This window comes from Loxodonta africana, chromosome 13, assembly GCF_030014295.1.
Source record: "Loxodonta africana isolate mLoxAfr1 chromosome 13, mLoxAfr1.hap2, whole genome shotgun sequence".
Lineage (NCBI taxonomy): Eukaryota > Metazoa > Chordata > Mammalia > Proboscidea > Elephantidae > Loxodonta > Loxodonta africana.
Genome location: NC_087354.1, coordinates 72,984,584 through 73,007,458, shown reverse-complemented (window position 1 = coordinate 73,007,458; position 22,875 = coordinate 72,984,584). Strand labels below are relative to the sequence as shown.

At 39.5% G+C, this 22,875-nt stretch overlaps 1 protein-coding gene across 4 annotated transcripts in view; it reads left to right on the top strand.

Moving 5' to 3' along the window:
* Nucleotides 1–7,499: 7,499 nt before the first annotated feature.
* Nucleotides 7,500–22,875, top strand: part of LRBA (LPS responsive beige-like anchor protein) — a 766,566-nt gene continuing 751,190 nt past the window's right edge. For all 4 annotated transcript variants that reach the window (XM_010597205.3, XM_064267558.1, XM_064267557.1 and 1 more), the window contains exon 1: nucleotides 7,500–7,718. In XM_010597205.3, the coding sequence (XP_010595507.2) occupies nucleotides 7,500–7,718 (219 nt within the window). The remainder of the gene's footprint in view (nucleotides 7,719–22,875) is intronic.

Genomic DNA, 22,875 nt, shown 5'->3' with positions numbered 1-22,875 from the left:
AACAGAACAAAAGGATACTGTGTGGTTTAAAATCAGGAAACGTGTGCGTCAGGGTTGTATCCTTTCACCATACTTATTCAATCTGTATGCTGAGCAAATAATCCATGAGGCTAGACTATATGAAGAAGAATGTGCCACCAGGATTGGAGGAAGACTCATTAATAACCTGCGATATGCAGATGACACAACCTTGTTTGTTGAAAATGAAGATGGCTTGAGGCATTTACTGATGAGGATCAAAGACGATAGCCTTCAGCATGGATTACACCTCAACGTAAAGACAACAAAAATCCTCACAGCTGGATCAATAAGTAACACCATGACAAACAGAGAAAAGATTGAAGTTGTCAAGGATTTCATTTTAGTTGGACCGATAATCAGCACCCATGGAAGCAACAATTAAGAAATCAAACAACATATTGTGCTGGGCAAATCTGCTGCAAAGGACCTCTTTAAAGTGTTGAAAAGCAAAGATGTCATTTTGATGACCAAGGTGTGCCTGACCCAAACCATGGTGTTTTCAATCACCTCATACACATGGGGGAAAGCTCGGCAATGAATAAGGAAGACTGAAGCAGAACTGATGTATTTGATTTATGGTGTTAATGAAGAATATAGAATATACCATGGACTGCTAGAAGAATGAACAAGTCTGTCTTGGAATTAATACATCCAGAATGCTCTTTGGAAGAGAGGATGATGAGACTTTCTCTCACATACTTTGGACATGTTATCAGGAGCAACCACTCCCTGGAGAAGAATATCATGCTTGGTAAGGTAGAGGGGTCAGCAAAAAGGAGAAAGACCCTCAGTGAGATGGACTGACACATTGGCTGCAGCAGTGGGCTCAAACATAGCAATGACTGTGAAGATGACACAGGACCTGGCAGTGTTTTGTTCTGTTGTACATGGGGGTGTTATGAGTCAGAGCTTACTCAATGGCACCCAACAACAACAAGAATACATGTATGACAAAGGTAACAATGTGTTTTCCTAGGACTGTTCCATACTGATTTAACCATGGTAACGTCAATCTTCCAGATATATTTCAATCCAAGTGTTTGCTTAACAGCTAAATAATATTTGTGTACTTTCATAGCCTCTTACTAAAAATACTGTGATATCTGTGGGGACACAATCTAAGATATTTTTACTTTATATTCAGCTTTTCAACCTTTTGAGGAAGAGGCCTAAGACTAAAAAGTACTCTCTTGCAATGAGTGAATGAATAAATGAATGAAGAACACTTAATGGTCCTCATGGAGAACCTGTACAGGGATCAAAAGGCAGTACTTGGAACAGACCAAGAGGATACTGTGTGGTTCAAAATTAGGGTTGTAACCTTTTGCCTTAATTATTTAACCTGTATGCAGAACAAATAATCCGGGAAGCCAGATTATATAAAGAAAAATGCAGCATGAGGACTGGAGGAAGATTCATTAACAACCTGTGATACGTAGATAACACAATCTTCCTTGCTGAAAATGAAGATGACTTGAAGCACTTAATGGTGAAGGTCAAAGACTACAGCCTTTAGTAAGGATGACACCTGAACATGAAAAAAATGAAAATCCTCACAAATGGACCAAATTAATGGGAAAGAAATTGAAGTTGTCAACAATTTCATTCTACTTCCATCCAATCAATGCCCATGGAAGCAGCAATCAAGAAATCAAATGACATATTGCATTGGGCAAATCTGCTGCAGAAGACCTCTTTAAAATTTTAAGAAGCAAAGATGTCACTTTGATGACTAAGGGGTGCCTGATCTGAGGCATGGTCTTTTCAATCACCTCATATGCATGCGCAAGTTGAGTAGTGAAAAAGGAAGACAGAGGAATTGATGGTTCAGACTGTGGTGCTGGCAAATAACATTGAATAACCGTGGACTGCTGAAAGAATGATCGAATCAATCTTAGAAGAAATACTAGAATTTTCCTTAAAAGCAAGGATGCTAAGACTCACTTATTTGGACACCTCATCAGGAAAGAACAAATGCTAAAAAAGGATATCATGTTTGATAAAGTAGAAGGCCAGTGGAAACGAGGGAACTCCTAAATGAGATGGATTGACAGTAGCTGCAACAACGGACTCAAACATATCAACTATCATGAAGATGGACTGAGCAATATTTCGTTCCATTATACTAAGCTTGCCATGAGTAGGAGCTGACTCGATAGCAACTAATAAGAACAAGCAATTAATCTGTCATCTCATCCCACACAATTTTGCAACTTTATAAATGCAAATTATAAAATGCAAATTATAAATGCAAATTATAAAGTAATATAAATGCTGCATTCCACCAATAGTCCAACAATGGAGGATTCCACCCAAATATAGAGGGGAGGCTCGATAGTTTTTGCTAGTGATTTTCTTAAGAGGCGAATGTAATCTTATCACTTCATTGCTTAAAATTCTCTAAAGGCAGAAGGTTGCCTTCAAGGTAGAGTTCAAAGTCTTTAGCCTAGTTTACCATGTTCTATAAAAAAGAAAAAGAAAACTAGCTTCAGAGTCAACCTCCTTTAACAATCTACTTGCTGTTCCCAGATTCATTATTTTCAGGTAACAAGATGAGGTCTTGGTTTTCATTCATTATTAAAATCAAGAAAAGACTACTTATTTTCTCTTCTGTAGCCTATTGTGTGAGTTCAAATTCAGTCCCATTTCCCTCTTTGTGCAGGGACAATAAACATCACAACGACAATTCAAACAATAATAGTCTTTAATGTAGTGGGATGAGAGTTACCCAAACTTAAGTTTCTCCTATATAGAAGTACCTGTAAAGAGGGTGTAAACAAAGTGAGAGTAATAGGATGTGCTTTTCAACACATACTAAGAGAACAACATCTTTACTCTTTTATAGCTCCATCCAGAAGAAAATTCTAATTATTTAAGACTGACAGTTTGCTTGGTTTCTAAGGTCAAAATGTTCAACCATGTCGGACTTTTCACACCCTAGAATGACCTTCTCTGACTTCTTCATCTAGCATAGTCCTTTTTATCCTTTAAGACTCATTTCTGGTGCCACCTTCTTTTGGAAGTTTCTCTTTTAGATTTTCATAGGCTTAGTAGTGTCCTCCTCGATGACTAGGCTCTGAGTCCTCAAGGCAGGGATTGGATCTCTCATTTCTAACCTAAATGTCTAATGTAGTGCCTGCTACATAGGAATGTTCATAAATGTTTTTGGGAATGATTTGAATTAATGAGTGGATTTCCACTTGCTTTAAATATTTCTTGGTCCTATTTGGTCTTTCGTCAGGTTTTCAAAGTGATTGCTGTTTGGCGCTGTTGTTTTCGACTCATAGATCCCCATGTGACAGAGTAGAACTGCCCCGTAGGGTTTTCTTGGTTGTAATCTTTATGGGACTAGAGCACCAGGTCTTTCTCCCGTGGAGTTGCTGCCTGCTTAACCGTTTGTTCCACTAGTACATGACTCAAAAAGATAAAGTCTCTTTACTTAATATACCATGAAGATTTTCTATTAAATATTTATCTCTAATGTCATTTTTAATGCCCAATAAAAATGTCATTAACAAAGGCTACTAACATATGAAGTTTTATTTCACATCAGTAAGCTTTAATGAAGGTGAAAACAATGTTTGACTTTCTTACGAGGAGACAGCTGTAAGCTAGGACCATGAATTTCCAGCTTAGATATTATAAGCTATGGTGAATAACAATATGAAGAGAACTCAAAATCCAGGGACACACACACACACACACACACACACACACACACACACACCTTTTGCATAGCAAAAGGTGCCTTTCCTCTAATTCATCATTTAACCTATATCCTAGCAAAATGCCAAAAAGTTACAATGGATGGTTGGGATTTTCTTCCTGGTAGAAAGAAAATTCCATCCCATCTTTGTTCTCAAAAACATTTTTTTATGCCCTTTGTATATAGGTAAGGGTTTGTAGATCAATAATCTTGATTTCAGCATGAAATTACATTCTCTTTGCTTGAATTCCTCTGAGTTATGCACAAGGTTTCCTGTTCTGAATCTACTTTTTTTTTTTTTTTTCCTGCTGTGGTTTCAATGGGTGGTGAAGGTAAGCACAGTAATGAAAACCCTTAGTCCTTAATTCTGACAAGATGTTGATGTCAGAGAAACGTTAAAATACACATCAGATGCTGACAGGCAACTTGAGCCTGGCTCTAGAGGAGGCAGTTTTTTCTTCTGTTTGTGTAGTCGAGTGTGTGCTACAGGGCAGACAGTCCTGTAAACTCGTCTGATGACACTTCATATAAAGGCTTTCGACTAGAAAGCTTTCATTAGTAGGACCAAAGATACAAACAAAATTTAACAAATGGTAAAACTACCTTCCATGTTAAGACAGCCATTTGTACAAGTTTTTTCCTCCCTCTAACTGGCTAGTGGAAACCCTGGTGCCATAGTGGTTAAGTTCTGCTGCTGCTAAGCAAAAGGTTGGCAGTTCAAATCTGCCAGGCACTCCTTGGAAACTCTATGGGGCAGTTTACCCTGTCCTCTAGGGTTGCTAAGGGTCAGAATCAACTTTACTGCAATGGGTTTGATTTTTTGGTTTTGGTAACTGGTAGTAGCTGTGTAGACTCAGGCAAGGGCTTTCAGGTCAGAAAAATTAAAGCAAGGAACTTTAGAGTTTCAATTCATTCCAAATCTTATGCACTGAGTAACTACAGTATGCAGAGTATTGTGTCATCAAAGAGCTTAAGATCAGGTGGGCAGATTGCTTACCCTGAAAAACTCCACAGTTCCCTGCTTTACACCTAAACAATTAATCCACAGCTATCACATTTCGACTGTGGCTTGGCTAGTGAACAGTTTTCCCTTCTACCTTCTTCAACCTTCTCTCAGTGAACCTTCAATTTTGTCTACTATTTTACTGTAGCCATTTTTTTTATGGAGCAAAGTAGGTTGAATAATTCTGAAAAAGTGGAAAACACATTTGACACTATGTTTTGAAAATATTTGGATAATTGTCTTACATTGACTTAATTTCACCAGTAAAGCACAAGTGTTAACAGTGAAACACACAAACATTAGCCCTAGATAACTCAGATGGGATAATTTCTACTACCCTGTGTTGAGGGCATCTTCAATATTATCATCAGCTCCTTCTTAAGGGAGGACATTTATTTATATAACAAATACTTTCTCAGCACTTCGGATATACCAGTATACTCAAGGTAGGGTAAAGTCAAAGTTGTCTTTCTCCTGGGGGCAAGCCCCTCTCCTTCTTATTCCAGATTTATTCATTTAACAATTTGAAATAGAAACTTGAGGCGTTCCAGGAAACTGTTTTGTGTCTCAAACCTATATATTTTCTTCTAACTCCTCCACAGTGCTTCCTAACTTTTGTTTGATCCCACATTTTGCTTCACTTTCATTTTAGGGAGCAAGGAGTATTTTAAACGTTACTTTTTTTTTAAAAGGCCTTATGACCTTAAGAGTACCACAAGGGTGATTTTTGTTTATTTTTCACAACGCCGTCAGGAAGCGTGTTTTACTGTTAATAGTGGGAGTGGAGAGGAAGGACTCTTAAATTACGATGATCTCTATTGGTTTCAACCCTAATGTAATTTATCTTTTAAACTAATCCCGAGAATGAGGCGAGTCTAACTTTTGCAATGGAAAAACACCAGAGGAAAAGAAAAACCTCAGGGATTTCCACGCAAAATTAACCCCGCCTCCACGCTATGTTTGGAGCAGCTGTCTCAAGAATCCTCCTTTCCTTAGAATGTGGGAGAGGTCTGGTGGGGCGGCAGCTGCAAAGCAAGGAATCTTTCCTTCTTCTCGTTGACGCGGCCTCCTCCCCTCCCCTTTTGAATGGTGGCAGCTGCTGGGGCATCCCAGTGGAAATCTCTATCCGAGTCTTCGCCAAGCGTGGCGGGCGGGTAGCAGCTGAAAGCAGTCAGGGGTGGGGAATCTTTGCTCCCCTCAGACAGGGACAGCAGCCTCCCTGGCTCCAGCGCTGCCATTTCTCTGGCTCGTAGCAGTCCCCCAGGTGTCCTTCTCCGAGTCCAAGAAGACACCTTGGCAACGTGGGGCGGTTTTCCTCCGCGCCAGGAGACCCTACGGTAACTTAACAACAGAAGAAGCGTCAGAATCACCGCCTCAGCACTTGCCAAAACACCTTCCCAGGTTGGAGGGGAGGATGAGGAGCGAGAAGGAGCAGCCCCTGGCAGGAAAGGTCTTTTCCCGCCGGGCCGGGACACACCTGGCGCTACCTGAGCAGCCGGCCGCCCGGATGCGCAGCCTCTCGCGCCGCCCTGCCAGCGCCCAACTCCCCTGCCCTTTCCGGGTCCCCCAGGCCGCCCGCACGTCCCCACCCCGCCCGCAATCGCCTCCGCCTTCGCGCCCGCCCGCCCGCCCGCCCCACCACCCCGCGCGCTCGCGCACGCGCACGCTGCGCCTGGCAGCCCTCGGCGCTGTCATGGCGGCCGGGAGCAGCTTCAGTGCGCACAGGGACAGCCGCGCGAGCCGCGGCGGGGCAAGCTGTGGGAGTAGCATCCTCACGACCGGCAACAACCTCAGTCGCGGCGTCCGTAGTGCCAGCAGCGGCTGTGTTTGCAAAGGCTGAGCGTAGGGGTGGGGCGGGCCAGGAAGCCATGGAGTTCTGTGCAGCCGCGGACTCCCTGGGAGCAGACTAGGGAAACTTGGAGGCTGCGACCAGGTGCACTGATCTCTCTCCTCCCTCCTCTCCCCGCTTTCGCCGCCGGGCCTCCCCGGCTGCCTTTCCTCCCCTCCTCCCGCAACACACACCTCCCCACCTCTCCCTGCCGAACCTCAGGTGTCTGGAGAGCGGTGCTCCACTCCTCCCCTGGGCCGAGCGTTGAGAATAGTCACCGCCCCCCTCCCCCGCCTTTTCCTGCCCTGGATCTCCGCCGCCACCTTCGGCTCGCCGCTCCCTCGCGGGGGGTGAGGACGAGTCCGGAGGATCCGGGTGAGGAGGAACGTTCTACCTCTGTGGTAGCTCCGGGGCTCCCTCCTCTCCTCCGACCCCCTCTTTTTCCCCCGACAGTTTCTCTTTCCGTGCACCTGTGACGAGAGGTCGCCCTGCGCCTAAGAACCTGCGAGAGTGTGGGGGAGGAGTGAACCTGTTCAGGGGCCTCTAGAACCCGCCGTCACTCAGAACCCCGCTCCTTGAGCTCGGGAGAAGAGAGTGGCTAGTAATGGGGTCTTTTAGTAACTTATTTGGCCCACAATAACTATCTCCCCTTTCCGCTCTCCCCCAAACGCCTAAAACAAAACCTAGCCTATTTAACATATATCTAATCTTCCAATAGGGTTTGGCGTTGTTGTCAGCCTCGGGGAGAGAGATTGGACAAATATTCTCCAAGAGGAGGAGGCCGACACCAAGGACTTTTCACATCAACTGCTTTTGGGGTTTCTCTACAAGTTGAAAGGCAGAGACCCTTTTCGTTTTGCGTTGCGTGTGCTGTGCTTATTGCTAGTGCAGCGACTGCTGTCCCAGGGTGACTCCGAGGTGCCCTTTTCCGTGAACTAGCAATGGCTAGTGAAGACAACCGTGTCCCTTCCCCGCCACCAACAGGTGATGACGGGGGAGGTGGAGGAAAAGGAGAAGAAACCCCGACTGAAGGGGGTGCCTTGTCCCTGAAACCAGGAATCCCCATCAGAGGCATCAGAATGAAATTTGCCGTGCTGACGGGGTTGGTAGAAGTTGGAGAAGTATCCAATAGGGATATCGTAGAAACTGTCTTTAATCTGGTAAGTAAATATATATTTTATAAGCCTATACTTTTCTCAGTGCGTTGAGGAGTCCATGTGCTTTACAGGCTGCTGATGGCTTCTCCCATGTATAGAAACAAAATTCTACTCACTTAAATGAAACGACTTCTTGTATCTTTCAGTTTAAGGGGGATTATGCAAATTTAGATGTTCCAAGTTTTGTGAAAGTGAGAATAGATCACCTTTGTGCAAAGGAAATAATTGTTGCTACGGAAGTTTTTGGGGAGTTGTAGTGGAGGAGTTACCTGTGAAAATTTTTTTCTTAGGATGGATGTTTATGTCTGCTTTTATTTTATTTTTTAACATTTTAAATAAGTTCTTGTGACTTTTTCTTTGGGCTTGAGAAGTAATGTAAGTGAATAGACCTATCTACTCTTTGGGTCTGCCTAAGTTATATTAAAGTGCCTTTGCCAGAATACAAAATTTTAAAAGCAAAAGTCTTGTTCATAGTGATGATGAAAGATTAATTTGTTGCAAAGTTAGTATTTGTTTTAAATTTTGAATAGTTTTATTTTTAGACGTAAACCAAAAAACCGAACCCGTTGCCGTTGAGTCGATTCCGACTCATAGTGACCCTATAGAACAGAGTAGAACTGCCCCATAGAGTTTCCAAGGAGCGCCTGGTAGATTTGAACTGCTGACCTTTAGGTTAGCAGCCATAGCACTTAAACCACTATGCTACCAGAGTTTCCTTTATAGGTTAAAAAAAAAGGTTAAATTTTGGAATGAATTTAAGATTAAATTTGAAGTAATCTTGTGAAAATTGAATAGCAATTAGAAAAAAGGATTGTGGAAGATAGAGTATATTGTCTATTTCTTTTGTAAATTCCTATCACTGAAGCATGCTTGGTGATTAGAAGTTGCTGATTACACTACTATGAGCTGTGAATGTTACTTTAAAAAGTAGATATTAAATAATTTCCTTTACTTCCTCTAACGTTCTTAAAAAAATGGCTGTCATTTCTAATGAGGGACTTTTAGATTTCTTTATTCTAACCTCTGTGTCTCACCAGGAGCCCTAGTATCACAGTGGTTAAGAGCTAAGGCTGCTGACCAAAAGGTCAGCAGTTCCAATCTACCAGCTGCTCCTTGGAAACCCTATGGGACAGTTCTACTCTGTCCTACAGGATCACTATGAGTCGGAATCGACGGGTTTGGTTTTATTGCCCACCAACCTAATGTTTTCAAGGTTAGGCTTGAAAACATTTAATCCAGGTTAGTTAATTATTTCCTTCACTAGACCTTTAATAAGAGTCAGGTAGGTAGATGAAATTCATGTTTTGGACTATGGAAACTTGGAACAAGCATCTGTCTTCCAATTCGTTGTGTCGGGAGTTTATATATAAGTACATACAGATGCACATATATACATATATATTTTTAACTTTATATTATGGAAAAGTTCAAATATACATAAAAATAGAGTAGTATAATGAACTCTCCTATCCGTTACACAGCTTCAATAATTTTCAACATTTTGGGGATCTTGTGTGGGGAGACTTTAAAAGTTTGTGAGTCTCAAGGAGATAAAGTAAGTTGATATATCCCTTTACCTCAAAATAGAAGAACTTAAAAATTTCTTTTCTGATTTTTGTTTTCTTTTTGTAAACTTCATGTACTTTGGATGATGAACAGAAGTCTGTGATAGTAATAGTCTACAATTAGTTATTTATGTGTAGAGACACAACATTCCTTTGACAGAAGGAGGATTTGAACTCTTCCATATGATTAAGAGCTGAGCTGCTAACTGAAAGGTTGGGGGTTCGAGTCCACACAGAGGTGACTGGGAAGAAAGGCTTGGTGATCTACTTCTGAAAAATCAGCTGTTGAAAACCCTATGGAGCACAGTTCTACTCTGACTGACACATACGGGGTTGCCACGAGTTTGAATCGACTTGCCTGCAACTGGTTTGGTGTTGTGTGGGGGGTGAATGTCCAAAGACTAGTCACTTGCATTTTTATTATTAAGGAAAATTAAAATTCTGTGGTAATAGTTTGCTTATATGCTGCCTAGAATTGTAAGCCTGGTAGAGATTTTAAGGTCATTTCTTAAGTCCTTTACAGCCACTGGTTTGCAAGGTAATGGATGTCATTCACCATCCTCCTTTTCTCATGTAGGGCAGGGAAAGTTGCAGAGAAGATTAGATGGCAGGTACTTTCCTTCCATGAGTATCTCCTTTATAATACTTGTCATGCTCTTTTGGGAATACCGGAGGTTTTGGGCAGTCTTTAGAAAGTCATGGGAACTGAAATGTTTTTAGTACTGCTGCACCTAAATATTTCTTGATTGATAGTTGTCAACCTTAGCCTTAATTCTACTCAAAGAAGGAAGTTACAGTAATTATAAATATGACTTAAAAAAGTTACTACCGCCTATTATCCTGTCTCTCTCTCTCAAACCAGTTATTGTGGAGTTGATTCCAACTTAAGGTGGCCCAGTGTGTGTCAGAGGAGTCCTGTACTCCATAGGGTTTTCAATGGCTGTGATCTTTTGGAAGTAGACCACCAGGCCTTTTTTCTGAGGTACCTCCAGGTCGGTTTGAACTGCCAGCCTTTCAGTTAGCAGCCAAGTGCATTAACCATTTGCATTACTCACTGACTCCCTCTGTGTGTGTATCCTGTTTTATAGATGAGGAAACTGAGGCACTGGAAGGTTAAATAGATTGCTTGCAATTTGGTGTTTCTTAGAATGGCAGCCGTTTCAGGAACATATCTGTCTCATGAGTTTATGTAGAGTTATTGGCTTCCCTAAGCAGCAGTTTGTAGCCCAGGCATAGGCTTTTCCCAGTGTGAGGACGCAAAAATCATAGGTCCTGCTAAATATTAGTGGTGAAATCTCTAATAGTATTTTATATTTAACTTTTAAAGGTTTCTCCAAAATTTTCTTAAAAAAGACTTCAGAAATCAAAAACATTGTTCATGTCATGCAGTTGGTATTTTCACTCAGGATGCAGGTGCAGAAAGTTGATTATTAACTTTTGATTACATGGATTAAAACTTCTTAAAAATGTGAGAAATAGGATACAAGAGAATGTAACATGGTAAAAACTGAAGTTTATAGCAGTATAAGCCCATTGAACCTCTAACTTAAAGACCCAGGATGTCCCTGTATCACTGGGTCCCCACGTGTACCCCTTACCCTATCTTTATTGGATATTTCATTAGTAAATTTAAGCTATATTTATAGCTACCGTAACTTTTTCTTTTTTCTTCTGGAATGCTATTAAAATAGAATGATACGTTAAACTCATTCTATATTAGCTACTTCAAGTAATTAAGATTGTATTGTTAAAATTAAACTATACCTGTTTCTCCTAAGTTGCCCAGCTAGTAAGTGGTAGAGCTATATGACTTCAGCAGTATTTCTTTATAAAGCACTGCCTTCTGATTTTGCTAACGTAGCTTGACCTTCTGGAGCCCTGGTGGCGCAACGGCTAAGTGTTTGGTTACTAACCAAAAAAGGTTGGCGGTTCAGACCCACCCACTGACTCTGCGGGAGAAAGACCTGGTGATCTGCTTCTGTGAAGATTACAGCCAAGAAAACCCTATAGGGCAGTTCTGCTCTGGTGACATGGGGCCTATGAGTTGAAATCAACTCACCGGCACCCAACAACAACAACCTTACTCTATTATAAATCCTTTTGAAATTTGCCATCCTCTTGCAGTTTCTTTTGTAAATCGGTTTTATAGATTAGTTTTGATTAATAATATACCTGTGTATTCAAGCGTTTCAAACTCCTGGTCAACTTTAGCATACATATTTCTTGTTGCAATTTAAGACCATTTTCTTTTGTCTTCGTTTGTGTCTGCGTGCTCAAGTAATTTGTCAGATTTTTGTACCAAGAATAATAGATACATTGGCACGATTTCAGGAACTTGCTGCCGCATTTAAGGCTTTTACCCTAGATATTTAAAGATATTCAATGCTATTTAGTTTAGGAATAGTGTTTCCCATGGGCTGGTGACAAATACAATTTCATGATTTGTTTGAAAAGTAATTACGATGTCAATTAAAATGTTATAGCCTAAAAGATGAAATGTAATTTTTCTTTGCTAATTGAATGGTATTTGACATAATGTCCTGCTAAATGTTAATGGTGCAAACTCTCATTCCTACAGGAACCGAGCAGATAACAGTGTGTCGACTGTGGACAAAGAGTGCACTCCTAGATTTAGGCAGCTGTTACTGTGTTCAAACTGATTGTTGTGTTGCAGTAACATAGGCCCAGTGGTGTCATAACCTTCTGAATTTTCAGGAAGAACTGAAAATCTAGATTTAGAAAAATGACTTTTTAAAAGTTAAATTATTTAAAGATACCATGTGGGCCATATAAAATTGAAGCTCTGATATGAACCGTTTTTTAAAAAGATCGTGATTCAGCATGTTTTTATTCTGATATGTGTATCTAGAATCCCTTCTTAATACCTGCCATCATAAATTTAAGGTTTGAGGCAATCCATTCTAGAAACATGCTTGTTAGTGAGCTCCCTCTCCCCCGATATCAATTTGTACTTCATGTTATAAGTAATAGAAAGCTTTAATTGTATTAAACACAGTAAAATAATACACAATAAAAATGACTTACAGTCTCATTTATCTGGAAGTCCAAAGGCAGGCCAAGACTTAGAGTTGGTTGATCCAGCAACACAGCGACATTAAAGACCCACTTTCTGTTTCTGTTTTGTTTTCTCATGTCAGTTTCAATCTATTACTATTGCCCTCATGGTTATAGAATGGCTGCCTGTGGCAGTTGGGGCCATAAAAAAAAAGAAAAACATATATATATTCTTATTCACATCTCCGGGGAGAGAGGTTGAGTCTCTTGGTCCTCACATTTCAAGCAAGGGTCCTGATTGGACTGCCGAACCAATGCCAGTAGCCACTGAAATGTAGCGATTGACTTAAGCCAAGCAGGGGTAACTGCTATACTAAGGATGGACCAGTTTTCTCTGAAGTACATGGACTGTATGAGAAGGGGTGGATACCCAAATAAAAATCTAGGTAAGAAGTTGGAAGGGCGAATGGATGCTTGATAGGCAACCAATGATGTCCACTACTTTCCACCTCTTTAAACGCATAAAATGTAATATAGTTCCTGTTGCCTTTGAGTGGATTCTGAATAATAGCAACCCAAAAGGACAGAAAAGAACTACCCTACAGAGTTTTCAAGGCTGTAATCTTTACAGAAACAGACTGCCACATCTTTTTCCCATGGAGCGGCTGGTAGGTACCAGCTGCTGACCTTTTGGTTGGCATTTGAGTGCTTAACCACTGTGCTACCAGGGCTTCTATATAATATAGTAGTAATGCTAAAGAAAGGAGGCCTGGTGGTACAGTGTCTAAATCACTTGGCTGTTTAACCAAAGGTTGGCAGTTTGAATCTACCAGCAGCTTCTCAGGAGAAAGAATGTGCCAGTCTGCTCCATAAAGATTTATAGCCTTGGAAACCCTGTAGGGTCTCTGTGAGTCAGAATTGACTTGACAGCAGTGGGTTTTTGGTTTAATGTTAAAGCAGGAAGCCCTGGTGGTGCAGAGGTTAAGCACTTGACTGCTAGCCTACAAGTTGGTGGTTCTATGCTGCAGGAGATTCTGTAAAGATTTACAGTCTTGGAAACCCTATGGGGCAATTCTACTATATCCTGTAGCGTCGCTATGAGTTGGAATTGCTAGCAATGATTTGGCTTTTTAATGGTAAAGATATGTAGGTAAAGAGAAAAAAAGATCATTTTCGCAACAAGGAGCCCTGGTGGCGCAGTGGTTAAAGAGATCGAGTAGTAACTGAGAGGTCGGCAGTTAAAAGCCACCAGTGGCTTTGAGAAATGTGGGGCAGTTTGTTTCCATAGAGATTTACAGCCTTGGAAACCCAGTGGGGCTGTTGTGAGTCGGAATCCACTCAGCAGCAGTAGGTTTGGTTTTTTTTGGTTTGGTTTACTTTCTTAATACCCTGTTGTGACCTTGAGCAAGTTTTTTTTTTTTTTTTTAATTTTATTTACTTTGTTGTTGAGATTGAGCGAGTTTTTAAAACTTCTTTGTGCTTTAGTTACCCCATCTGTACAATGGGGGAGATTGTATATTGTAAAAAAAAAAAAAAAAAAATTTGTGTGAGACTTAAATAAGTAAATACTTGTAAAATACATAAAATAATGCCTTGCACACTGTTAGTGCTATTTAAACTATTTGTTATTATTATAATATCTTTAATTTTAGATATCTGCAATTTGCTATTTCAGCCTTTTAAAATTTATCTTATATATTTTTTCTTTGTACATAGCTATTATTACACTTCCTGGCTCTCAATTCACTACTACTTCCTTCCTAAATTGGAATTTATTTAACAACCATTGTCGTCTCTTAGAGGTGACTTTTTGAATTTACAAAGTTGTACAGCCATCACCACAATCTAATTTTAGAACATTTACATCCTGTGTTTTCTTTGAGAAGTTTTATACTTTCACAGTGTTAGCCCTTACATTTAGGATTATGACCCTAATTTTTGGGGGGGGGGATGAGATAAGAGTGAGATAAGGGTCCAAATTCACCTTTTTTGCGTGTGGATATCCACTTACCCAGCACCGTTTGTTGGAGAGGTGCCTTGGAACCTTTGTCAAAAATCAGGCGATCATAAATGTGAGGGTTTTTCCGCAGTCTGGGTTCCGTCCCGTTGCTCTGTACGTCTGTTCTGACACTAGTACCAAATTGTCTTGATTACTGTAGCTTTGTAGTAAGTTGATTTAGAGAATGCAAGTCTTCCAACTTTGTTCCTTTTTTTCAAATTGTTTTGGTTGCTCTAGTCCTTTGCATTTCCGTATACATTTTAGCATCAGCTTGTCACTTTCTGCCGAAAGCAAGCTGGAGTGTTGATAGGGCGGCATTGAATCTGTAGATCAGTTTGGAGAACACTGAGTATGGACACGCGGTACCTCTCTATTTGTTGTTGTTAGTTGCTGTTGAGTCAGTTCCTGCATTTAGATCTTCCTTACTTTTTTTTCCCTATGTTTTATAGTTTTTATTATATAAAGAAGTGAGTTATTTTTGAGTAAACTTTTTTTCTTTTTTGGTATTAAAGTGTTTGTGGTGCATCTAAATTTCCAGAAGAGGAATAAGTGGTTCAAAGTTTAAGAACATTTGTATAGTTTAAAAACATATGCTGTTTGCTTACTTATTAATGTTAATGATAAAAGGAATTTGGGTGAATTGGAACAAAAATTTGAAAGATTTTATAGTTTCTTAGAAATGATAGAATTGATAATTTTGGAGAGCGCAGTGGTTTGAACCCACCATCAACTCTGCAGGAGAAAGATGTGGCAGTCTGCTCCTGTAAAGATTTACGGCCTCGGAAACCCCGTGGAGCAGTTCTGCCCTGTCCTATAGGGTCGCTGTGAGTCGGACTTGACTTGATGGTGGTGAGGTTGGGGGTTAAGGATACAATCTTGTTTCCTTCCACTTGAATTAGTGCATTTTAAATTGAGAAATTGTTTGGGAACTGAAAAATCAGGATTTTTTTTTTAATTCTTTGGGAATTACAGAAAAGGAAACTGAGTAAGCTTTTTGTTTCTCACACTGATATTATCAATTGCTGTTGACGTGATTCCAACTCATAGTGACCGGATTGCTGAACTAATTAAAATTTTTATCTTATAAAGTATCTCTTTTCACAAATACGCTCTTGAAAACTTTAAAAATAGTTTTTGTATGCTTGAAAGAAAAATGTCCAGGATATGTTTTTTTTTTTTAAATGGTACTTAAAAAAATAAACAATAACTTTTCTTCTTTTAAATCTTTGTGCTTTCAGAACTTTTCACAGTGCTTGGTACTTAAAAAGTGTTTGTTAAATGAAAATGTCATGTTTGTTCTGGTAATACAGATAATCTTTTCATTAAATGAATAGGAAGCCTAGTTTCTGTTACTCTTTTCTGCCAAAGATATGTTGTTGAAACATCAATGCACATTTCTCTTATCATTTTCAGACTATTATGAAGGTACTTGTCATGCAGCTTGAATTTTCACTGTACAATTTTGAGTTACTTCAGTATTTGTTTTACCCCTAAGAAGAGCAATTCTTTGTTTTTAAAAGTCTCTTATAACCTACTCTTAAAGTAGTTTGTTCCTTTTACTCTAGCAGTTTTTCATTAGCTCTCTTCTAATGTGTATTTGTGGATAGATGTCTAATGAGTCTACGGCTTAAAAACTGTTGGGAGTACACAAGTTCTTTCTAATTGACTAAACAATTTTCATGAAGTATTCCCAGTTTTAGATTTTTAAAGAAATATCTTCGCGTGTATGTGTGGTCCTTATTTTTTCTTCAAATATTTAATTGGATTTGTCTAGGAATAATTTATGTGATTGAAATGTGCTTTGTGAAGTAGAAAAGTTCTTGTTGTGGGAGGTTTTGGAAGAGTGCATACGGGGAATTTCGTAGAGTGGACTCTTACGTTGTATAGGAAATTGGACATCAAATGACTTCTGAGCTTCTCTAACTATCTGATTCTTGTACTCTTAAGTTTTGTTGTCTGTACTGTGCCCGGGTCCTTGGGTGTATTTTTCAGACTTCTCTTGACCTAGCTGAACTAATCTAGTAGATTAAATTTTTATTTTATAAAGATTTTTTATTTTAATTAAATCTTTTAATTAATTTATATTCTATAAATATTGAAGTTTTAGAGAGGGCTTATGGACTAGATTTTCTGTATATATTGTTACAGAAATCTGAAAAACTGATGAGGTTTCAATTATGTTTTGTTAGAGATAAATCTGTTTCTTGAGAACTGAAAAATAATTTCTCCTTGCTCAGTGAGATCTTTGTCCAATGAACAATGACTTCATTGGTGTGGTGTTTTTATTTATAAACTGTAGTAAATCTCTTAAAATTGTCGGTGCTTCAAGTAATTGGGCCTCTGATGAGGTGTTTGGATTTTATTTTTCTAGTGAAAATACTTCTCTCATAAAGTAATATAAATATAATTTCTCAAATCCTGCATATGGTATCTGGTTGAATCCAGATCTTTATATTGGGCTTCAATATCTTGAATAAAAATACTCATTATACCAGAGCTTGTAAATACATGATACATATATAAAACATTTTAACACAAAGCGTCTTTTAAAAAAGTGTTGATTTCATGTTAATGCACACAACTTGAAAAAAAAAAATCAATCCTGATAGTGGTAATATGATAGTTAATCAATTTCAAATGGCGTGTCACCATATCTTTCTAGAAACAAACAAAAAAACCCAAACCCGTTGCCGTTGATTCTGACTCATAGGGACCCTATAAAGTAGGCACTAATTTAAAGAGTCACTGGTGTCTAAAATGGAGGAAAATTATCTTTAGATTAAGTTATAGAAAGGCATAAGATGATTAACATCGTCACCAACTAATTTTTTTAGATCATACTGCTTTGAAATTAATAGATGTCAAGCAGAAATAGAATTCAAAGATTTCAGAATAGCTTTCTCTGCTGTTCGTGACTCTTCTGTTAGGGGTTGGGTGGGGCGGTACCTGTTTTATTTGAGTGGGTTTTTTTTTTTTTTTTATTAACTTTTATTGAGCTTCAAGTGAACGTTTACAAGTCAAGTCAGTCTGTCACATGTAAGTTAATATACATCTTACTCCTTATGAGTGTTTTTTTTTTATTAGTTTACTAAAACATCTGATGGACTTGTGATTCTTAATCTATTTTCAAGCTTTTTGGGGTAACGTTTTACTTTCAGTTATGGTGAGATGATCTGTGGCTCTGGAAGAAGAGGAAAAGTATATTGATAATTTTGAGTTGAAGTTGACTGATTCTTTTGTGTTATAATAGATAATACGAATAGCTGGGATTTATTTAATGCGTACTATATGCCAGCTTCTGTTTGACGTGCGTTATGTGCCTTAACTTGCTTTAATTCTAACAACAACCTTATGGAATAGGTATACCATAGATGTTTTTGTCATAATGCTTTGTGTTCTGCAATATTGGACTAAAAATAACAGGGTTATGGGAAAAAGTAGGATTGGGGTGAGCCACTCAAAACCCATGGAACTTTGTAGAGTACTAATAAAAAATATTAGCCAGGTTAAATTTCTACTGGTATTTTCACTTTATATGACAGTCAGTCTTTTGTGTACTAATACTGGGGCTTATGCTTCCTTCTTTGAGATGTAGGGCTTGCAGGAAATTCATTAGCTTCTGATAGAGAATATTTTTATTAGTACTAAAAGTATGACCCTAGGTGTAGCTTTCTTTGTTAATTCATTGTTTTAATACAGGAGGGAAATGTCTTTATAGTTTCTTCATGTATACTTCCAGCTTCATCAGATTCTTAACATAGTGTGAAAAGCATAGTGGTTCTTGGAAGTCATTAAAGCAAGTACTATTTGCATTAAAGGAAGCCAATTCTGTAAAATTTCAGCTTTTTTTTTTTTTTTAAGATCTTCAGGTATTGTCAAGGACTTCTCTTTAATTTTGTTGGAGGAAATTGCATATGAACCAACAACACCTCAGGTGGTTGTTGTTAGTTGCGGTTGAGTTGGTTCTGACTCCTGCTTATCCTACGTACAACAGGCTGGTCCTGCGCCATCTGCACCATAGTCGGTATGTTTGAGTCCACTGTTGTGGCCATGCTGTATTCTGGGTACCTTCCAACCCAGAGGGCTTGTCTTCCGGTGCTGTATTGGACGGTATTATCTGTTGTACACCATAGGGTTTTCATGGGCTCATTTTGGAAATAGGTCACCAGGCCACTCTTTTTTGTCTATCTTAGTCTAAGATAGTCTTGTCTGTCTTAGTCTGGAAGCTCTGTTGAAAACTGTCCACCAAGAGTAACCCTATTAATGTTTGATACAGTTCATCATTGCACAAGGTCCTGGAGTTAGCTTCTTTACTCTCATGGTTAAGATTGTAATTAAGATTGTACCTTCCACAATGGCTTAGCTTCCAAGATTGAAATGAAGTTGTATATTGATCCTGTAAGAAAGTGGACTTTAATCATTTTTTGGGTATTTTTTTTTTTTATGTACTGGAGCCCTGGTGGCACAGTGGTTAAGAGCTTCACCTGCTAACCAAAAGGTCAGCAGTTTGAATCTACCAGCTGCTCATTGGAACGTATGGGGCAGTTCTGTTCTGCCCTGCAGAGTCGTTATGAGTTGAAATTGACTTGAGAGCAGTGTTTTTTTTTTTTTAATTAATATATTTATTTATAAAGATATGAGGTGTTATCTTTAGTATTTGTTAGGATATAATAATGGGCCTCTAAAAAAAAATTTTTTTTTTTTTTTAATATTCAAATGGAAACCCTGGTGGTATAGTGGTTAAGTTCTACCGCTGCTAACCAAAAGGTCGGCAGTTTGAGTCCACCGGGCACTCCTTGGAAACTCTACGGGGCAGTTCTACCCGGTCCTACAGGGTCACTATGAGTCAGAATCAACTCGACGGCAGTGGGTGGGTTTAATTTTCAGATGGTTTTTCCTTGAAGTTGGTTTGTTTCCGTGATGGAGATACTGAATAAAGCTACCATATACTTCAGTCTATGGGGTAAGATTATTCACTTCTGTAGATTATGTTGTGATTTAACTAGAATTTAACATTTAAATTTTCAAGTAAGAAATTTATTTGAAAAGTCAAAGAATGCATTATGAATAAGATTTTAAATTGGAGTATTTTTACATACTGCTATATTGACTACATTTATCTCTTTTGTGATTTAATAATATGATATTGTTGTTTGGGGCCGTGGAGTCAATATCTGACTCATAGTGACCCCACGCGACAGAGTAGAACTGACGCATAGGGTTTTCTGGGCTTTACTGTATTTTAATGCAAATAACGCGCACCTTCTGCAGTTGTTTGCCAGCCGCATCCCCCAGAGGTATTTTCATAAGCATGTTGTCTTAGTTATCTAGTGCTGCTGTAACAGCAATATCACAAGTGAATGGCTTTAACAAAGAAAAGTTTGCTTTCTCACAGTCTAGTAGGCTGGAAGTCCAAATTCAGGGTGTCAGTTCCAGGGGAAGGCTTTCTCTGTTGGCTCTGGAGTAAGGTCCTTGTTATCAATCTTCCCCTGAACTAGGAGCTTCTCGTGCAGGACCCTTGGATCCAAAGGATGTGCTCTGCTCCCAGCACTGCTTTCTTAGTGGTATAAGGTCTCCACTCTCTTCTTGCTCCCCTTCTCTTTTATCTCTTGTGGGATAAAAGGTGGTACAGGCCATACTCCAGGGAAACATTGGATCAGGGATGTGACCTTAATAAGGGTGTTAAATCCCACCCTAATTGTCTTTAACATAAATTACTATGGCAGAATGGAAGACAGCCACACAATACTGGGAATCATGGCCTAACCAAGTTGGCAGATATATATATATATATATATATTTTTTTTTTAATAATTTTTATTGTGCTTTAAGTGAAAGTTTACAAATCAAGTCAGTCTCTCACACAAAAACCCATGTACACCCTGCGACATACTCCCAATTACTCTCCCCCTAATGAGACAGCCTGCTCTCTCCCTCCACTCTCTCTTTTCGTGTCCTTTTTGCCAGCTTCTAACCCCCTCCACCCTCTCATCTCCCCTCCAGGCAGGAGATGCCAACATAATCGCAAGTGTCCATGTGATCCAAGAAGCTCACTCCTCACCAGCATCCCTCTCCAACCCATGGTCCAGTCCAATCCATGTCTGAAGAGTTGGCTTTGGGAATGGTTCCTGTCCTGGGCCAACAGAAGCTCTGGGGGCCATGACCACTGGGGTCCTTCTAGTCTCAGACCATGAAGTCTGGTCTTATGAGAATTTGTGGTCTGCATCCTACTGCTGTCCTGCTCCCTCAGGGGTTCTCTGTTGTGTTCCTTGTCAGGGCAGTCATCGGTTGTAGCGGGCACCATCTAGTTCTTCTGGTCTCAGGATAATGTAGTCGCTGGTTCATGTGGCCCTTTCTTGACAGATATTTTTGGGGAACACAATTCAATCCATGACACGCTCTACTAATTTTTTTAATAGCAAAAATAATACTATTTTCCTTTATGAAACAACTAAATATCTTTCTGTTTTGTATGGGATGATTGATTTATTCCTTCAGTGAATATTTATGGAGCAGAAATGGTGTGCCAGGCATGATACTGGGTAGATGTTGGGGATGAAATAATGAACAAGATAGATACGGACCCAGCCTTCATGAAGCTTTGAAGTGTAAATTCTGGGTACCCCATTTCTTCAGCTATACTTGTATTCTCCAGTGTATTTAGATCCATTTCCTGATCTTCTACAAGTATGTCCTACTCTTATTCCTGTTTATTGATCCTCTAAGAAAGCAGAATGTTAATCATTATTTTTTTGTGACTTTTATATACTACTACATTGAACACATTAATATGAAGGAATGATTCTTTCTTTCATATATTTTTCACCAGGAATTCTTTATCTTCTTTTTTATCTATCCAAAGAGTACAAGTATATAATACATGTGATACTTGGTTTCTTACATTATTACCATCTCTTCTGAATTGAGGGAGGGTGCCATGTAGATGAATTTTTAATATACCTTCTCTTTATGCCAATAGGACATAATTTTGACCCTTTTTTGATAGAATTAAATTTGGGCTGTGCTGTGTTGAACAGGGTATTTTGATTGGAATTTGGTCTTTTCCATGATAACTTTGGGTGATTACTTTGACCGTTTTGTTTTGGATATGATTTGGCATACTGAATATTTTTGTAATCCTTCTCTTCTACATCTCTACTACCATTGCCCTATTTCAGGCAGTTATCATTTTTTGTCTGTTTAGGTGCAATAACTTCCTGTTGTAGTCTCGTCTCCCTTCAAATCTACCCTCCATAACTGCTGAATATTTTATCTAAAATGAAAAGCTGATCATTTGATTTTTCTTCCAATAAATTAATAATCTTCCGTATTTCACTGGATAAAGGCCAACTTCTTTAGTATGGTATATACGTAATTTGGATCTTGCCTTATCTCTTGCCATCCCCTGCCTCAGACTTTGTACAATTCTGAACTTTGGTTACCATCTAAATGAATAATTTCATAAAGAAGTATCAGCACAAAGCTTATTACTATGATGGAGAGCTCAGATACATCCCAGATTCCCAACTTCTCCAAACTGCTGTGCCAGTCCATCTTTGACACCAGCCTCTCGTCTCCTCAGCACTTCTTCTTCTCCTGTTTGAGTTCAGCAGTTCATTGTAACGTCTCATAGAACTCATGAACTGTACCTACAATTAAGTGGTTTATGAAGAATGTGACAGGTTACAACTTGGGATCAGGATCAACTTGGAGGGAACAGGCTACAACTCAGGATCAGGATCAGGATCAGGATCAGGATCAGGATCAGGAAGCACATAGGCAAAGTGGAGAGCACATTCCTTCTTTTCAGTGCAGGACAGCTCTCTCAGCTCATTTCAGCCATGCAAACAGGTCTTTCTCTTGGCAGTGCAAGTAGGCAGCCCTTCTTTTGGTCCTGCAAGTAGGCAGCCCTTCTCTCGGCTGTGCAAGCAGATCCTCTCTTAGCTGTGTATGCTTCCTCTCCGCCTTCGGTCTCCCCACCGTTGGTCTCTCCACCACTAACTGGCTCAGCTCATGGCCAATGTATCAGCTTGCTCAGCTCTCTCAGCTGCTTTCCTCACAGCCGCTTTTTGCTTTCACTGCCACCTCCACCACAGATCCCCCTCTAGGCCTGTTACTGCAGGCTCCGTGGTAGGGGCCCTTCTGGGCCTCTTGCCATCTTTAGTGTTACAGCTCTTGACCCATATTGCAGCTCTTTTAGGAGCTTCCTCATTTCCTCTCTCTTTGCTTCTTTCTGCTTTTTTTCTCTTTTCTTTCTAAAAATCTCTGTGGGGTTGGCTACTTATATAAGCAAACTCCTTGTCCATTTCAAGGTATGACCGTCACAGCAGGACCACAACTGACCAATCCCTGTGGTGGACTGCAAGTCACTCAGTCCTCTTAGGTGGATTTTCAAGTTACTTTTTTAATAGTAAGTTGACCAATCCCTGTAAGGTGCATAAAATAGACCAGTCACAGGGTAGAGTGCAGCCCAGGGCCAGACAAAAGTATTAAACCATCAAGTTGTTTACAGCTTACCCAGGAAATGACAATCAACTTGGAAATCCCCTGGATAAAAGTAACAAGCCCTCTGGAGTAGAAA